The 17,283-nt window shown below is 62.0% G+C and overlaps 2 protein-coding genes across 6 annotated transcripts in view; both read right to left on the reverse strand.

The window, feature by feature from the left end:
• Positions 1–374: 374 nt before the first annotated feature.
• On the reverse strand, positions 375–7,310 carry LOC311220522 (epoxide hydrolase 3-like; the record flags this gene model as incomplete). Its single annotated transcript, XM_084304085.1, has 8 exons — positions 375–685; positions 1,912–2,060; positions 2,194–2,297; positions 2,834–3,153; positions 3,226–3,311; positions 3,812–4,086; positions 4,968–5,232; positions 7,248–7,310. The coding sequence occupies 8 exons, from the start codon at positions 7,308–7,310 to the stop codon at positions 466–468; spliced, it is 1,482 nt and encodes a 493-aa protein (XP_084160211.1). The 3' UTR covers positions 375–465.
• The window catches only part of BRD4 (bromodomain containing 4), a 60,823-nt gene continuing 50,705 nt past the window's right edge, over positions 7,166–17,283 (reverse strand). For 4 of the 5 annotated variants that reach the window (XM_084304053.1, XM_084304054.1, XM_084304051.1 and 1 more), the window contains 9 exons: positions 15,615–15,667; positions 15,011–15,395; positions 13,153–13,698; positions 11,261–11,373; positions 10,900–11,059; positions 10,658–10,788; positions 10,066–10,277; positions 9,584–9,860; positions 7,166–8,735 (listed from right to left, as the gene is read on the reverse strand). In XM_084304053.1, the coding sequence (XP_084160179.1) occupies positions 8,667–8,735; positions 9,584–9,860; positions 10,066–10,277; positions 10,658–10,788; positions 10,900–11,059; positions 11,261–11,373; positions 13,153–13,698; positions 15,011–15,395; positions 15,615–15,667 (1,946 nt within the window). In that variant the 3' untranslated portion in view covers positions 7,166–8,666. The remainder of the gene's footprint in view (positions 8,736–9,583; positions 9,861–10,065; positions 10,278–10,657; positions 10,789–10,899; positions 11,060–11,260; positions 11,374–13,152; positions 13,699–15,010; positions 15,396–15,614; positions 15,668–17,283) is intronic. The other variant, XM_084304055.1, reaches the window with a different exon arrangement.

Genomic DNA, 17,283 nt, shown 5'->3' on the forward strand with positions numbered 1-17,283 from the left:
CATCCAGACGCTGGGGTCCCCATGAGGACCCTAAGGCCCCCATCCAGATATCGGGGTCCCCACCCAGACGTTGGGGTCCCCGTGAGGATGCTGGTGTCCCCCCCACGCAGCTGTGGGGGTCCCCACCCAGCCTCTGGGTCCCCATGAAGACCCTGGTGTCCCCACGCAGATGCTGGGGTCACCACCCAGACACTGGGGTCCCCTATCCAAATGTTGGGGTCCCCACCCAGACATCGGTGTCCCCACAAGGACCCCAGTACCCCCCACCCAGACATTGGGCCCCCCAGAAGGACCCCAGTGCCCCCCCCAGCCATCGGTGTCCCCACAAGGACCCCAGTACCCCCACCCAGACCTCCCCCATACGCCCACGGGCAGCACCCAGCTCCTCTCTCCCACCAGAGGAGCACCCTAGGGTGCCATCCCCGGGGCCGGGGTGCACGCAGGGCGCAGCGGGGGGGTCCCCGCTCACTCCGTCCCCCGCAGAAAGTCCCAGAGGAGGCGGTTGACGGTGTCGGGCTGGTCCTCGGGCAACCAGTGGCCGGCGTTGGGGACGAGGTGCAGGCGGGCGGTGGGTGCCATGCGGTGGCGCAGGCAGGGCGCGAGGCGGGCGTCCAGGAAGGCGTCGTGGGCGCCCCAAAGCAGCAGCACCGGGCAGGGCGGGCGCTCGCGGGGCACCGGGGCGTCCCTGTGGGGTGGTGGTGGGGGTCGATGGGTTAGGGAAGGGGAGAGGTGAGGCTGGGGGTGGCCAGGGGTTGGGGAATGGGGGAGTGGGACGGTGGGAGCACCTGAAATGGGAGGATCCTGATGGGGGCACCCAAAATGGGAGCACCCGAAATGGAAGGATCCCAATGGGAGCACCCAAAATGGGAGCACCCAAAATGGGAACACCCGAAATGGAAGGATCCCAATGGGAGCACCTAAATGGGAGCACCCGAAATGGGAAGATTCCAATGGAAGCACCTTGACGGGAGCACCCAAAATGGGAGCATCCGGATGGGAGCACCTGGATGGGAGTACCCAAAATAGGAGCACCCGAAATGGGAGCATCCCAGTGGGAGCACCGGGATGGGAGCACCCAAAATGGGAACACCCGAAATGGGAGCATCCCAATGGGAGCACCCTGACAGGAGCACCCAAAATGGGAGGATCCTGATGGGGGCACCCAAAATGGGAACACCCGAAATGGAAGGATCCCAATGGGAACACCTTGATGGGAGCACCCAAAATGGGAACACCTGAAATGGAAGGATCCCAATGGGAGCATCCCAATGGGAGCACCCAAAATGGGAAGATCCCAATGGAAGCACCTAAATGGGAGCACCTGAAATGGGAGGATCCCAATGGGAGCACCTGGATGGGAGTACCCAAAATGGGAGCATCTCAATGGGAGCATCCCAATGGGAGCACCTGAAATGGGAAGATCCCAATGGAAGCACCTTGACGGGAGCACCCAAAGTGGGAGCATCCGGATGGGAACACCTTGATGGGAGCACCCGAAATGTGAAGATCCCAATGGGAGCACTGGGATGGGAGCACCCAAAATGGGAGCACCCAAAATGGGAGCATCCCAATGGGAGCACCTCGATGGGAGCACCCAAAATAGGAGCACCCGAAATGGGAGCATCCCAATGGGAGCACCGGATTGGGAGCACCCAAAATGGGAACACCCAAAAGGGGAGCACCCAGAATGGGGTCACCCAGAAGGGGGGCATCCAGATGAGGAGCGTCCCAATGGGAGCACCCAAAACAGGAGCACCCAGATCAGCAGAACCCAAAGGAAGAGCCCTCAAAGGAAGAGCACTCAAAAAAAAAACCAAAACAAACAACACCCAAAAAAAAGAGCACCCAAAGAGGAACGACCCGAGCCAGCAGCACCCCAAAGTGAGAGCGCCCCGGGGGGCTGCCACCTACCCGAACATGTTGCGGTAGTAGTTGATGGGGGGCGTGAGCCCCCCGGGCTGCGAGAGGCTGTAGAGGTAGGCTTCAAGCTCAGGCTCCGTCAGCCGCCGCGCCGGGTTCTGGATGCCCGTCCGAGGCCCCGTCAGGGTGGTCTTCAGGAGCTGCGGGGCCACCAGAGGGGTCTGGATGCGGCCCCCAGCCCCAAATCGGGGAGAGGGGACCTCCCACTCCCCACCCTCGGCTTCGTTCCCGGTCCTCAAGGGGGGGGGGGACGGGGTGGGGATGGGGACCCACCTCGAAGTCAGCCATGGAGAGGAGCAGCTCGGGCAGCAGGGGCAGCTGGAAGAGGAAGATGTAGCTGGAGCGGAGGAGCTGCGATGGGTGCCAGGCGCTGAACCCTGCGGTGCCGGGAGAGGAGAGGAGCAGCGGCGTCAGCGGCACGGGGCGGGGAACGACGTCTGGGGGCAGGGCTGCGGGGGGGGCACCCAAGGGCATGCAAGGGCATGGCCATAGGAGAAGGCACCCAAGGGCATGGCAATGGGAGGTGGCACCCAATGGCACGGCAACGGGAGATGGCACCCAATGGTCCACAGGAGGTGGCACCCAATGGTGTGGCCACAGGAGATGGCACCCAATGGTTTGGTCACAGGAGGTGGCACCCAATGGCACAGCAATGGGTGGTGGCACTCAAGGGCATGGCAATAGGAGGTGGCACCCAATGGTTTGGCCACAGGAGATGATGGCACCCAATGGCGTGGCCATAGGAGATGGCACCCAACAGCATGCCAATGGGAGGTGGCACCCAAGGGCATGGCCATAGGAGATGGCACCCAACGGCACAGCTCTCATGGCACAGCCATACGGTGGCACCCAAGGGCCCATCACGGCCACCAGAGGTGCCACCCACTGTCCCGAGCCAGCTGCCACCCCTTACTGGCGAAGACGGCGCGGTGACTCGCGTCGATGATCACCAACTTCTCCACCAGGTCGGGGTGGCCGGCGGCCAGCTCCCAGGCCAAGACGCCGCCCCAGTCGTGCCCCACCAGGATGCACTTGGGGTGCCCGGCGGTGGCACCCGCGTGGCCCTCGGGTGTCCCCAGCACCTCGATGACCTCACGGACGTCCTCGAGGAGGACCTCGGGCCGGTAGCTCTCCTTGCCCGGTGGCTTCTCGGATGCTCCGCAGCCCCGCAGGTCCAGGGCCACCACCCGGTACCGGGTGCTGAACTCCAGCAGCTGGTGACGCCAGCAGAACCTGGGGGGGGGACACAGTCACCCCCACGCCGGGTGTCACCTCTCTCCCAACCCCCAAGTCCCCGTCACCCACCAGTTTTGGGGGAAGCCGTGCAGCAGCAGCATCAAGGGGGCCGTGGGGGGGCCCCGGGCGACGTAGTGGAGCCGCAGCCCTGAATTCTGGGGGGAGGAGGTGGGGGGTCAATGGGGGAGCCCCCATCCCAAAAGTTGGGCCCCTCCCAGCACCCTTAAGACCCACCCCCAGGAACCCCAAACCCCCCAAACACCCCTCCAGGGCCCCTCCTGGGATCCCCAAGACCACCTCAGCCCCCCCAGAACCCTTCCAAAGCCCCTCCCTGCACCCTCAAGACCCCCCCAGGAACCCCAAACCCCCCCAAGACCCCTCACCAGGGCCCTTCTTGGGACCACCAAGACCCCCTCAGCCCCCCCAGAACCCCTCCAAGACCCCTCCTAGCACCCTCAAGACCCCCCCAGGAACCCCAAACCCCTCCAAGGCCTCTCCCAGCACCCTCAAGACCCCCTCCCCATGATTCCCAACCACCCCCCAAAACCCCTTCAGGGCCCCTCCCAGCACCCTCAAGACCCCCCCAGGAACCCCAAAGCCCCCAAGACCCCACTCCAGAACCCCTCCCGGGACCCCCGATCCCCCCCCCCCCAACCTTGAGCCGTAGGTGCCCGTGCTCCCCGTAGGTGCCATCCGCCAGCCCCGGGGGGGGCTCTGTCCGCACCCGCCACCGCAGGGCCCTCCGGGGCCCCCGCCGCAGGAGCACCCCCAGACCCCAGAGCCCGTAGACGACCCCGGCCGCCGCCACCGCCGCCGCCACCGCCAGCCGGGCCACCAAGCGCTGCAGGGCCAGCAGTGCCCGCGTGGGTGCCAGCAGCGCCGTGCAGAGGGACAGGAGCATGGCGGGGCCGATGTCACCACCGCTGTCACCTAGGGCAGGGAGTGGCACCTGTGGGGGTGGACTGGTAGCGGGGGGGGGGATTTGTCACCTGGGTGGGGTTGTCACATCCGGTCCCCAGGTGGCTTTGGCACCCGGGGTGGCCCCGCAGTCAGGTGTCCCCATCCCCGGGTGGCCCTTGTCACACCAGGGTGTCCCCACAGCCAGGTGTCCCCATCCCCGGGTGGCCCTTGTCACACCGGGGTGTCCCAGCACCAGGGTGTCCCCGTGTCTGGGGGTGGCTTTGTCCCTGTGGTGGCCCTGTCCCCAACGTGTCCCATCCCAGGGTGGCCCCGTCCCCAGGATGTCCTCACACCAGGGTGGCTCCACATCCCCAGGGTGTCCCTGTCCCAAGGTGGCCTTGTCACTATGGTGTCCCCAGGCCGAGGGTGGCCTTGTCACCGGGGTGTCCCCATCCCCAGGGTGGCCCTGTCTTCAGCATGTCCCATCCCAGGGCAGCCTTGTCACAGGTTGTCCCCATGCTTGGGGTGTCCCCAATCCAGGTGGCCCTGTCCCCAGGGTGTCCCATCCCAAGTGCCCCTTGTCACAGGGGTGTCCCCATGTCAGAGTGTCCCATCCCAGGGTGGCCTTGTCACTGGGGTGTCCCCGTCCCCAGGTGGCCCTGTCCCCAGGTTGTCCCACCCCGGGGTGTCCCTGTCACCAGGGTGTCCCATCCCAGGGTGCCTTGTCACTGGTGTGTCCCCATGCCGGGGGGGTTTTGTCACCACCATGTCCCAGCCCTTGTCCCCACATCCCAAGCCGGGCTGTCCCCAGGTGTCCCCCCCCTTGGTGTCCCCCCCCGGGCTGTCCCCACCTGGGGGGTCCCCGGGTGTCCCCCCCCCCCTTGGTGTCCCCCCCCCGGGGGTGTCCCCACCTGGGTGTCCCCTCCCGGGGTGTCCCCGCGGTGTCACCTCGCCGGGCTCGCCCCTGCCCCCAGGGCGGCCCCCCGGCCCCGTGCTGTCGCTGTCGCGGGGCTGTCGCGACACCAGGGGGGTCGGTGGGGGGTGGAGGGGGGGTCGGGGAGCCCCGTCCCGACCTTCTCGCGCCACCTCCGCCCGCCCGAGCTCGGCCGCGCCCGGCCCCGCCCCCCCCGGCCGCTGATTGGCCCCCGCCGAGCGCGGGGGAGGAGGGGGGCGGGGCTTCGGGGAAGGCAGCCAATAGGAGCGCGGGGGGAAGGGAGGGGGGCGGGGGAAAAGGAGGAGGGGCGGGGGCAGAGGTCACGTGGGGGAGGGGCGGGGGAGGAGGGAGGGAGGGGGAGGGGAGAGGGGAGGGGGACACGGGGCGGGGGGGGGACACAATGGGACAGGGACAGAATGGGATGGGGGGGACAATGGGACACGAGGACAATGGACAGGGACACGGGGGGGCAATGGGGGATGGGGACAGGGGGACACGGGGACAGGGGACAGGGGGCAGGGGGATGGGGGGACAGGGGGACATGGGGGCAATTGGACACGGGGGCAGGGGGACACTGGGACAAGGGACAAGGGGACATGGGGATTGGGGGACAGGGAAATGGGGGCAGGGGGACACTGGGAGATGGGGACAGGGGGACAGGGACATGGGGGCAGGGGGACATGGGGACATGGGGACACTGGGAGATGGGGACAGGAGGACACAGCAACACGGGGGTGGGGGCCATGGGGACACGGTGACACTGGGACGTGGGGACATTGGGCCACGGGGACATGGCCAGGGGACACAGAGCCACTGGGATGCGGGGATGGGGGGGGACGGCCAGGGGACAGAGGGGCATGGGGACAATGGGGCAGGGGGACATGGGGACAGGAGGACAAGGGGATGGGGACATGGGGATGGAGGGACAGGGGGATGGGGACATGGGGACAGGGGGACATGGGGACAGCTCCTGCTGCGCCCATGGGAGGGGCCCCATTGGGCAGGGGTGGGCGCAGGGACCCTGGGTGTGGGCACAGCCCCTGCAGCTTTTTACCCATTTTCACCCTTTTTTCCCCCAGAATGTGTGGGATTCCAAGGGACATGACAGTATGGGGGTGACACCTGCAGCTGGTGTGCGGGATCGGGGGACTAAACCCACCTTTGGTCCAAAACCGGGGAAATTCACCCCAAAACCGTGAAAATTCACTGTGAACTGGGGAAATTGACCCCAAACCTGGGGAAATTGACCCCAACAACGAGGAAATTGACCACAAAACCAGGGAAATTGACCCCAAAACCAGTGAAATTCACCCCAACAACAGGGAAATCCACCACAAAACAAGGGAATTTCACCCAAAAACGGGGAAATTCACCCCATATGTGGGGAAAATCACCCTAAACTGAGGAAATCCACTCCAAAACTGGAGAAATTCACCCCCAAACGGAGAAATTAATCCAAAACCATGGAAATTCACCCTAAAACTGGGGAATTTCACCCCAAAACCAAGGAGACTCACCCAAAAAATGGGGAATTTCACACAAAAACAAGTATATTCACCCCAAAATTGGGGAAATTAACCCCAAAACCGGGTAAATTCACACCAAACCAGGGAAACTCACCCCAAAACTGGGGAAATTAATCAAAAAATGGGTAAATTCATGCCAAACTTGGTAAATTTAGCCCCAAACCAGGGAAATTCATGCCCAAACTGGGAAAATTCACCCCCAAACCAGGAAAATTCACCCTAGAACCGGGTAAATTCATCCATGAACTGGGTAAATTAATGCACAAACTGGGTAATTTCACCCCTAAACAGGGCAAATTAACCTAAAAATGGGTAAATTTACCCCTAAACCAGGGAAACTCACCCCCAACCATGGTAAATTCACCCCCAAGCCAGGGAAATTCACCCTAGAACCAGGCAAATTCACCCCTAAACTGGGTAAACTGACCTGAAACCGGGTAAATTTACCCCCAGACCAGGGAAATTCACCCCCAAATTGGGGAAATCCACCCCAAACCCAGAGAAATTCACCCCCAACTATGGAAAATTCACCCCAAAAGCAGGAAAATTCACCCCAAAACGATCACGGGAGGCTCCCAGGAAGGGGTCCCACGGGGAGGGGGGGGACACAGGGACGGACGGACGGACGGACGGGCGCGGGGCGTTTTAAAAAAAAAAAAGAGATGCGTTTATTCCATGATCGGTACAGACCAGATGCATATTCACTGTAGGAAATAAAACCATCGAGTTACTCCAGAGCTCGCCCAATACTGACGCGCCAGGATTGTACTGTATAGTGGGTATTTATGGCACATAACGTCGAACAGTTCGAAGAATAAAATTAAATCGAAGAACGCGCGCCGCCGCCCGCGGAGGGGGGGGGAAGCCCCCAATGCCCGCGGTGGCAGCCGGTATAAAAACCTTTTTTTTTTTTTTTTTTCTCAACTTTTTCCTTTTTCTTCTTTTTTTTTTTCCAACGCGTTTTTTATTTTTTTGTTCGTTTTAAACATCTTTTTTTTTTTTTTTTTTAAATGACGCTTTTAAAAAAAAAAAAATAATAATAACAAACCAAAAAACCAAAAAACCGCGGCTTTCTGGTTCTTACAGTTAAAAATATAGACTAAAAGTTTGAAACTGAGCAAAATAGAAGCAGTGTGTTCTTTACACCGAATTTGGTGGGGATCACCAAAAAACCTCAAACAAATATATGCCAACTATATTCACTATACAATACAGCCACAAACACTAGTGGCAGGGTGGTGACGTCCCCCGCTGCCGCTGTTTTTTTGTTTTTTTTTTTGTTTTTTTGTTTTTTCCCCGCTCCACCCCGCGATGCAGAGGGACGAATGACACCCGGTGAAGAGTTGGAGCAGTGCCGAATTTTCTGGAGGAAGGAAAAATTAAAAAGGGGGTGGCGGCGGCGGTGGTGGTGGTGGCAGAGTGTGTGTGTGTGGGGGGGTTTAGGAGGGGAAATAAACGAACGAAAAGACTGAAAGAATCTGACTTTGGTTGGTAGTCTAGCTCCGGTTCCCGGAGCGCCGCACGCGCGCGCTCGCCGCGGTTCCCTTTTTTCGCGAGCGGGCGCGGAGGGGGGAGGACGGCGGCACCGGGAGCGCCGGCTCACGAAGGAGGAGGGGGGAGAAAGAGAGAGAAACCCCCCCCCCGTACCCCCTCAACCCCGGCACTGCTCGCTCGTGGACGTTCGGCAAGTCGAGGAGGACCCTGGCGTCTAGAAAAAGGGGTGAGGAAGATGAAGTCCTGGGATATACGGCGAATACGTTTGGCATAGAGGATGTCGAGCGACGACGGGGGGCGCACGCACCCGGTGCCGGCGGCGATGCCCTGGGATGGCCCCCCCCCCCAACAACAGACTTCGCGCAGGGGGGGGGGGGGCGGTGGTCTTCGTCGGTTTTTCGGGGAGGGGGGGGCGGATGGCGGGCTGTAAGGCAGACCCTGCTGATCCTCCGGAGGCCGCGTTGAAAGAGCCGCGACGGGCGAGCATGCAGGGGGCCGCGGGCGCGCGCGCTCCCCTCCCAGCCGCCGGTAACACTATGGAGAGTTCAAAGGTTTTTTGTTGTTGTTGTTTTTTGTTGTTTTTTTTTTTTTTTTTGCCGGGGGGGTGGGGGTGGTTGGTGTTTCGAAAGAGTCAGGAGGAGGAAAACGAGGCGCTATTAGAAAAGGTTCTCTTCGAATATTGCCAACAAGTCGCTCTGGAAATTCATGTCGATAGTAGCTGCCATCTGCGGGGAGAGGAGGAAGGGGGCGTCAAGGGGGCGCCAAGGACGTCATGGTGGCATTGGGGGCATCAAGGTGGCACCAAGGGAGTCAAGGTGGCATTGGGGGCATCAGGGTGGCATTGGGGGCATCAAGGACATCATGGTGGCATTAAGGGCATCAAGGTGGCACCAAGGGAGTCAAGGTGGCATTAGGGGGCATCAGGGTGGCATTGGGGGCATCAAGGTGGCATTGGGGGCATCAAGGACATCATGGTGGCATTAAGGGCATCAAGGTGGCACCAAGGGAGTCAAGGTGGCATTAGGGGCATCGGGGTGGCACTGGGGGCATCAAGGACATCATGGTGGCATTAAGGGCATCAGGGTGGCACAGGGGGCATCTGAGTGGCACCAGGGACATCAAGGTTGCACCAAGAGAGTCAAGGTGGCATTGGGGACGTCAAAGTGGCACCAAGGACGTTAAGGTAGCACTTGGGGCATCAAGGTGGCAGTAGGGGAATCAAGGTGGCATGGGGGGCATCAAGGTGGCACCAAGAGTGTCCAGGTGGCATTAGGGGCATCAAGGTGGCACCAAGAGTTTCAAGGTGGCACCGGGGGCATCAAAGTGGCACCAAGAGGGTCAAGCTGGCACCAAAAAGCATCAAGGTGGTGTTTGGAGGCACCAAGGTGGTACTGGGGGGTGTCAAGGTGGCACTAGGGACATCAAAGTGGCACCAGGGGTGTCAGCGTGGCACTGGGGACATCAAGGCTGCACCCGGGATGATGCCGATGTGGCACTGGGCACATCAAGGTGGCACCTGGGGCACCAAGGTGACACCGGGGAGGGGTCTCCACGTCCCTGCGGCCGCACTCACCGCCTCCCTGCGCCTCCGCTCCTGCTCCCGCTTCCGGGCCATCTCCCTCTGCTGATCCAGCATGGACTGCGAGGACTGCGGCTGCGAGCTCTGGCCTTGGGGCGCGGAGGCTGTGGCCGGTGGCACCTGCTGCTGCTGCTGCTGCTGTTGCTGCTGCTGCTGTTGCTGCTGCTGCTGCTGTTGTTGCTGCTGCTGCTGCTGCTGCTGCTCCTGGCGCCGCCGCACCTCCTCGTGCACCCTGCGAGCCTGCTCCATGGCGTCCTCGTCGTCGCGGCTCCTGCAACGCCACCAGCGGCACCCGTGAGACCCCACGCTGCGCCCGGAGCACCCCCCTTTTGCTGTCTGGGTGTGGAACACGTCCTCTCTACCCCCCCAACCCCAATCTGAATCTGGCAGCCGGGCGTGTGTATGGCGCCGCGCCAGCCTCGAGGAACCCCTCGGCCCCAAAAATGCCGACTTGGCATCGGCAGAGCCGCCCTCACCTCATCCGCTCCTGCTCCCGCCGCAGCCGCTCCTTCTCCCTTTCCACCTGTTCTGCCTGAGCTTTCAGCGCCTTCTCCCGCTCCTCCTTCTCCCGCGCTGCCCTCTTGAACTGCTCGAAGCTGTCGCTGGAGGACTTGGCCGTGGAGGACGGGGTGGTGGGGTGTTTCTGAACCAAGCTCGCCCACGAGCCCATGTTCTTGATTTTCAGGTCCTGGGGAGGGGAGGAGATGTTAGGGGGGATGAGGCTCAGCACCAGGACGAGCTGGCGGCTGCACGCACCGCGCTCAACACGCAGCAAACCCCCTGTAGCAGCTGAAACCAGTAAATCCCCAGCAAAAACCAGTCTGGGCTCAAGGCTGGAGGACTGGGGGCACTGGAGTGGGGGGTGCACGCAGCCTTCAGCTACCCCAAGAGTGAGAGGAAGGACCCAGCACCCTGCCAGAAGCGGGACCAGCTCCCTCTGACTGGTGGCTTCCCGCTGCGACGCCCCCACTCAGCCTCCCTCCGCTTCATTTTGGGGCAGATTTTCCAAAATCGAGGCAAAGGAACGTACCCCCCTCCCCCCAAAAGCGTGCTGAGCTCAGCCAGTACCTTTTTAGGGGCAACGGGCGTTTTTGGTTCCTGCTTCTGTCTGTCCTTGTCCTGCACTCCCGGCGGCGGCGCGTTCTGCTCGGGGGGTCTAATGACGGGCCGCCCGCCCTCCATGGGCTTCATCTCCGTTCCTGCAACGCCGAGCGTCACCGTGAGCGGCCGCGCCGCGGGTCCCAGGGGCCAGCCCGTGGAGGATTTCCCAGGGACCTCGCCTGCCGACCCGCCGGGGCGCCCGGACTCACTTTGCGGGATGTGTGCGGGGGGCTTGATGCTCTCCGGGTGTTTGGGAGGGTCCTGCCGCAGCGGGGGGCTGAAGGTTTCGTTTCGGATGACCGGCGAATGCATCTTCTCCTCCTTCACCACCATCGGCTGCGACTGCACGACGGAGGCGGCTCTCATCTCCTGCAGATCACGTTAGCAGATCACAAGGGTCAGGCACCGACCCCCTGCCCCTACCCCTTCGCCAGCCCCCTGCCCGTCCCCCGGGGAAGCAAACCTCCTCTCTCTCTCTCCAGCAATCCGCCCTTGGGGGGGGGTGGGGGGGGGAAAAAGGCGACGTCTCCCGGCTGCGCCCCCCAGGTGCGGGCTCTGCCTTCCCTTTACCTGTTTTTTTGGCTGGATATTTTGCTGAGGTGGCGACTGGTGGACCAAGCCCTGGAACGACGGCATCTGTGGGGAATGCATCATGAGAGGGGAAGGGGCTTCCCTCAAGTGACCTGGAACAGTTCAGCACCACTCGGTTAGGCGGCAGCAAGGCTCCTTTCGCCAAACATCACCCCCCCGAGCGCGCCACGACCCGCGACGGGCGACCCTGACACGTCTGTGGGCCACCACGGGGGGACCACGAGCATCCCGAGGACACCAGGGTGTCACCCACCGGCAGAAGCGGCGCTGAGAAACTGCATGGATGATTTTTCCTGCCCCCCCCGCGCCCGGCGGCGGAGGGGCAAGGCCGAGGCACCCGCCACCCCCAGGAGGAAGGGTGGGCAAGTCTGAAATCAGACAGCGCCGATGCGGGAAGTGGGTGTCGAGAGGGTGCTTTTGTGGAGGGCAGCACCCTTGGGTGCCTCCGTCCCCGGTGAAGGGAGCAGGAGGCGAGCGCTCCCCTGGGGATACGACCCTGGGAAACGCTTCTGAAAGCTTTGGGGAACCTGCGCCGGGCGGCTCCGCCTCTCGTTTCGTGTAAAAGCTTGCCTTTTTGGCAACAGCTCAGCAAAAAGAAGGAGCCGCCGCCACTGAGGCTGCTCGCTGGAGGCTTTGCGGAGGCTCCGCCAGCTCCAAGCCTCGTCCAGCCTCCGCTGGGGAGAGCGGAGCCTTGCGCAAGGCTGCAACGCTTCCCCCTCATCCTGCCTCCGTGAGAGGCTGCGGGAGGCCGGGGGAAAACCTCAGCCCCGCTGAGCCCTCGTGGGTGGCTTTTTGGGGTCTTTAGCAGGAGCATGGGCCTGTGCCGGGGGGGGGCGTTTTGAGCCAGAGGGTGTGTGGGGGAAAGGTTACGGCACGACACGCAGCGTGGCCACCAAACTGTGCCCAAAACAGAGGGAACCACAGCTCCGCGGTCCCCAAAAACGGAGCGACGAGCAGCTCGACGCCACGACCGCGAACCCGGAGAGCCGGAGCCGCTCCGTGTCCCCTGGCCGTGTCCCCAGGGTGCCCCAAAACTGGGTCCTGGCCACGCGTGGGATGCATCACCCCACATGGAGGATGCCAGGTCGCGCACACGGTCCCTGTCCTCCGTTACAACACAGACAACCCCCGCAGGACGCTTCGAGTGGGAGCAGGGAGGAGCAAATTTTCTTTTTTTTGGGAAGAACGGGATGGAGACCTCGGGCTTAGCGCGGTCTCCGAGGTGGGATGTGGCCAAAGGAGCTCGCTCGCTCCCACCAGCGCTCAGCCTATGCTTTCCGTGCTGGGAAAGGCCACGCTGTGCCTCCCAGCACGCGGCCCGGGGGGACCGAGCTGGGAAAGGGATCAGCGACGGGGCCAGGGGGGGCCATGGAACGCCCAGCGGCGCGTGGCCAAGCACTGATCGCCGGCAACGCCGCGGCTCAGCCTCGGCTTTCCCCCAAATCCTTCCCCCTCCTCGCCTTGGCAGCTCAGCGGCTGCGCTCCTGGAGGCCCCGCTGGCGAGGCAAAGCCTCCGCTCCTCCCCGGGAGCAATCTGAAAACGGTGCCCGAAGGGGACGCGCGACCCTAAAATCTCTACAACCGCGGAGCAGTCGATGCCGGCGTGCTACGGGAGGGTGCCGAGCGCATCCAGAACTCGGCCCTTTTGGCAACGGCACAGCCAAGACCCCAAATCTGGGATCCTGCTTTGGTGAGGGGTTTGTAAGGCCCGTGGCGACTCCCCCCCCGAGCCCAGCGCCGTCTTGGACCGCCGGGCGCTGCTCGGGCTCGGAGGACACGGGGTGTCGGCCACCACCCCACAGCCCGGCGTCGCCAAACGCGACCCCGGCGGGGTTCGAGGCTCTCCACGGGCGGCCCCGAGTCCCGCTCACCGGTCGAGTAGGGGTCGGGCTTGTGGTGCCGCGGCGAGGGGTGGTGCTGGATGACTTGCTGAGGTTTCGCCGGCTGCGGCGGCTGCGGCGGTGGCGGCGGCGGCGGCTGCGGGGGCGGATGCTGCTGCGGAGGCGGCTGCGGTTGGGGGATGTGGGAAGGGAAGGACATGGGCTGCATGTGCATGGGCCTCTGCTGGGGCTGGTGCTGCAGCTGCTGCACCGCGGGGTGCGCCGGAGGCTGCAGGGGAGGCTGGGGCTGCGACTGGACCTTCACTGAAGGGAGAAGAGGAGTCTGCGGCTGCACTTTCTGCAGCTGTTGAAGGTAGAGCTGCATCTGGCTGGTGCTCAGAGGCAGGCTGTGGTGAGGCGGGGGCGGCTCCTCGTCCTCCAGCAGGACCTGGGGAGGCTGGGGCAGAGGCGGCTGCGGGAGCAGAGGCTGCTGGCTGATGGCTGGCGAGACGGCCGGCGGGCGCGAAGGCTTCGGGGGCAGCGCGGCGGCGCGGTTGCTGGGTCTCGAGGGCTGCTGAGGCAGAGCGTTGTGCAAAGCTGGGGAGAGAGGGGACGAGACGGTGGCACCGCCTGCCTGGACGCGAGCGGCCTCTTCCCCGCCCGCCCTCCGGGAGAGAGCCAAGGCCGCTTCCTCGCTCCCTCCTCTTCCTCCCGCCCCAGGTTTGTGGCTTTAGTGGCCAGCGCGGGGTGTCCGGCACCCAACATGGGGTGTCCAGCACCCAACGAGGTACCCAGCACCCAACATGGGGTGTCCAGCACCCAACAAGGTACCCAGCACCCAACATGGGGTATCCAGCACCCAACAAGGTACCCGGCACCCAGTACAAGGTGCCAGCACCCAACATGGGGTGTTTAGCATTTAACACGGGGTGTCTGGAACCCAACGCGGGGTATCCGGCACCCAACATGGGGTGTCCGGCACCCAACGAGGTACCCAGCACCCAGTACAAGGTGCAAGCACCCAACACAGGGTGTCCAGCACCCAACGAAGGGTACCCAGCACCCAACATGGGGTGTCCAGGACCTAACAAGGTACCTGGAACCCAGTACAAGGTGCCAGCACCCAACATGGGGTGTTTAGCACTCAATACAGGGTGTCCAGCACCCAACAAGGTACCAGGCACCCAGTACAAGGTGCCAGCACCCAACACAGGGTGTCCAGCACCCAACATGGGGTGTCTAGCACCCGATACGGGGTGTCTAGCACGCAGTGTAAGGTGTCCAGCCCTCAATACAAGTTGGCCAGCACCCAACAAGGTGACCAGCACCCAACACGGGGTGTCTGGCACCCAGTGCAAGGTACCCAACACCAACACAGGGTGTCCAGCACCCAATGCAGAGTGTCCGCCACCAAACAAAGGGTACCTAGCACCCCAAAAAAGCTGCCCAGCACCCAGTGCAGGGTACCAAGCACCCAACGCAGGGTACCTAGCACCCAACATGGGGTACCTAGCACCCAACGCGGGGTACCTAGCACCCAGCGTAGGGTACCTAGCACCCAACATAGGATACCTGGCACTCAATGCAAGGTACCTAGCACCCAACGTAGGACACCTAGCACCCAACGCAGGGTACCTAGCACCCAACGCGGGGTACCTAGTACCCAACACAGGATAGCTAGCACCCAACATGGGGTACCTAGCACCCAACACAGGGTACGTAGCACCCAACACAGGGTACCTAGCACCCAACACGGGGTACCTAGCTCCGAACGCAGAGTACCTAGCACCCAGTGTAGGGTACCTAGCATCCAACATGGGGTACCTAGCACCCAACGCAGGGTATGTAGCACTCAACGCAGGTTACCTAGAACCCAATGTAGGGTACCTAGCACCCACACCATGCTCACCTGGAGGAGAGACCACCGCGTGTTGGTTCAGGTGGGGAGGAGTGCTGTGCTCAGGTGGCTGGGGAAGATGGGGCGGCATCTCCGGCTGGGGAAGATGCATGATGGGTTGAGTGAAATGTGGCATAGTGTCGAACATGTTCCCTGGGAGTGGGTGCTCCATGACGGGGACTTGCGCGGGTACGAAAGGTGGGGGGGAGGACTTCATCGGTGGCGGCGCTTGCGGAGGGACGGGCGGTGGCGGCGGCGGCTGCTGCGGCTGTAGCTGCTGCTGCGGCAGCGGCTGCGGCGGGGGCGGCGGCGGGGGCTGCTGCTGCGGCGGCGGCGGGGGCTGCTGCGGCGGCTGCTGCTGCTGCTGCTGCACCGGTGGATGGTGGTGATGGTGATGCTACAAAACAAACGTTCGTTACCCAAAAAATGCCTTGCCGGATTGGACCCCACGGCCGCGACTCGGCTGGCCGCGGGACAGCTTCCAAGCAAAGCAAAAGCCTCTCGTGCTGGAGGGCTGGAGTGTTTGAGCCAGCTTGGCAGGACACCCCACGGCCCCACAGCTCTCCGGGGACTCGATCCCAGCCCAGTGGGAGGGGGAGGATGCTCCGGGTCCTACCTTTTTTTGCTCTCGCCCAGAATGCCCTTTCTTCTTCAATTTTGGTGCCATTTCTGCAAAGAGAAGAGGGGACAGAGCAAATGTTAGTACCCGGACTGTGCTGCTCCACGCGTCCACGGTGAAAGAAACGGAGCGGCCAACCCGCGGCAGCGGTTTGCTATGACCCACTTAAACCCACTTAATCCCCTGAGCTGGCTTTTCCTGAGCTCCCCACTTGGGACCAGGGAGGATCGGGGTTTTCAGCATCGTGCTGCAGGACCCACACACGAACGCAACGTGATGGGAGCCTCCCTCCAGCAGCATCTCTGCTGCACAGGTTTTGGCAAAGCAGCGCACGAGAGCAACGGAGCTGTGCTTGACCAGACTCAGCTATTCCAGGAATGCTGCCTCGCTTGGAGGCAGAGATAAGGAGAGAGACGCTGGAAGCACAAGGAGAGAGAAAAAAAAAAAAAAGAAAAAAAAAAAAAAAAAGAGAAAAAGAACTGGAGCTAGGCAAACAGCAACCCTGCCTCCTAACCCGGAGGATTTGGGTCTGTGTGAGCGGACAAAGGGTGATCTCTCACGCCTCCTCCCTGTGCTGCACGGAGAGCCGGAGATATTTTTAAAGCACGATCATCGCAACAACTGGCCTAAGTTCGTGTACACAACCACCCTTTCCCAGGATTTCCTCTGCAAGTCCACGCCAAGAAACGGCGAAGCAACAGAAATACATTTGTCCGATATCGGGTTATCCAGCCAAAAATTCCTCGGCGGCAAATTCCAGCCCGACAGCGCTCGACTCCTTTGGCCTTATGTGGCGTTATTTCAGCCGTGCTTGGCACGGGAGGGAATTTCGACCCCAACGCCATTTCCAAAGGTGGCTTGAGACAACCCTGGCAAAATCAGCCTTGCCCGTTTTTTTGGCTGATTTCTTAGGCTCGCCTCCTCTTCCTCTCCTGGGTCGAGGCATAATGGAAGATGTTTTGATGCGGGCACAAAGATCTGGGCATTACTGAACACCCAAAAGCAAAGGGAACATGCTCTGATTTTGCAGATGATGAGGCTGAAGCAAAAAAGAAATGTCAATTCGGAAAGAAAAGGAAAATCTCAGCTCAGGGCACCGACCACAGCAAAAGTGCCCCTGCTGCAGACAACGTGCCTGCAAAGAGTCCTTTGGAAGGCAAGAATTGTTTGATGTGGGTGCACGAAGGTGGCAGAGCCCCTTTGGAAATCTCCACGCTTGTAGATCCAGTGGAAGGGAGCGCGTGGCGGCCATTTCCAATTCTGGGAGATTTCGCCCTCCCAGGGCAAAAAAATACAGGGATGAATTCGTGGGTGGAAGCTGGTCAAAGGGAAAAGTGGCTGTGGATGTGGGGAAAAGCAAGACGGGCTGAGAAATGGGCGACTTCTGTGGATGTTCCACTTACCTAGGGCTATGTGGCCATGGGGCTGCGTGGCCAAAAGCCTCCCAGCCCCACGGCGAGCTGTGATATGGGGGGGTTGCAAGGAGCCCTGCTTCTGCCTTATCTGGGGTAAAAGCACTCGTGGGAAGGGAAAGGAATTGAAACTTGGAGGAAGGTGCAGTGCAGACTGTGGGTATCGGGGAAGAGAAGAGAAAAGCGTTGGGTGGCGTGCAACTAAGACGCGTCCTTGAAGGAGATGGGCTGGGGCTGAAAAAAGCCACACGAGC

This window comes from Netta rufina (assembly GCF_964035555.1).
Source record: "Netta rufina genome assembly, chromosome: 32".
In the NCBI taxonomy this organism is placed as follows: domain Eukaryota; kingdom Metazoa; phylum Chordata; class Aves; order Anseriformes; family Anatidae; genus Netta; species Netta rufina.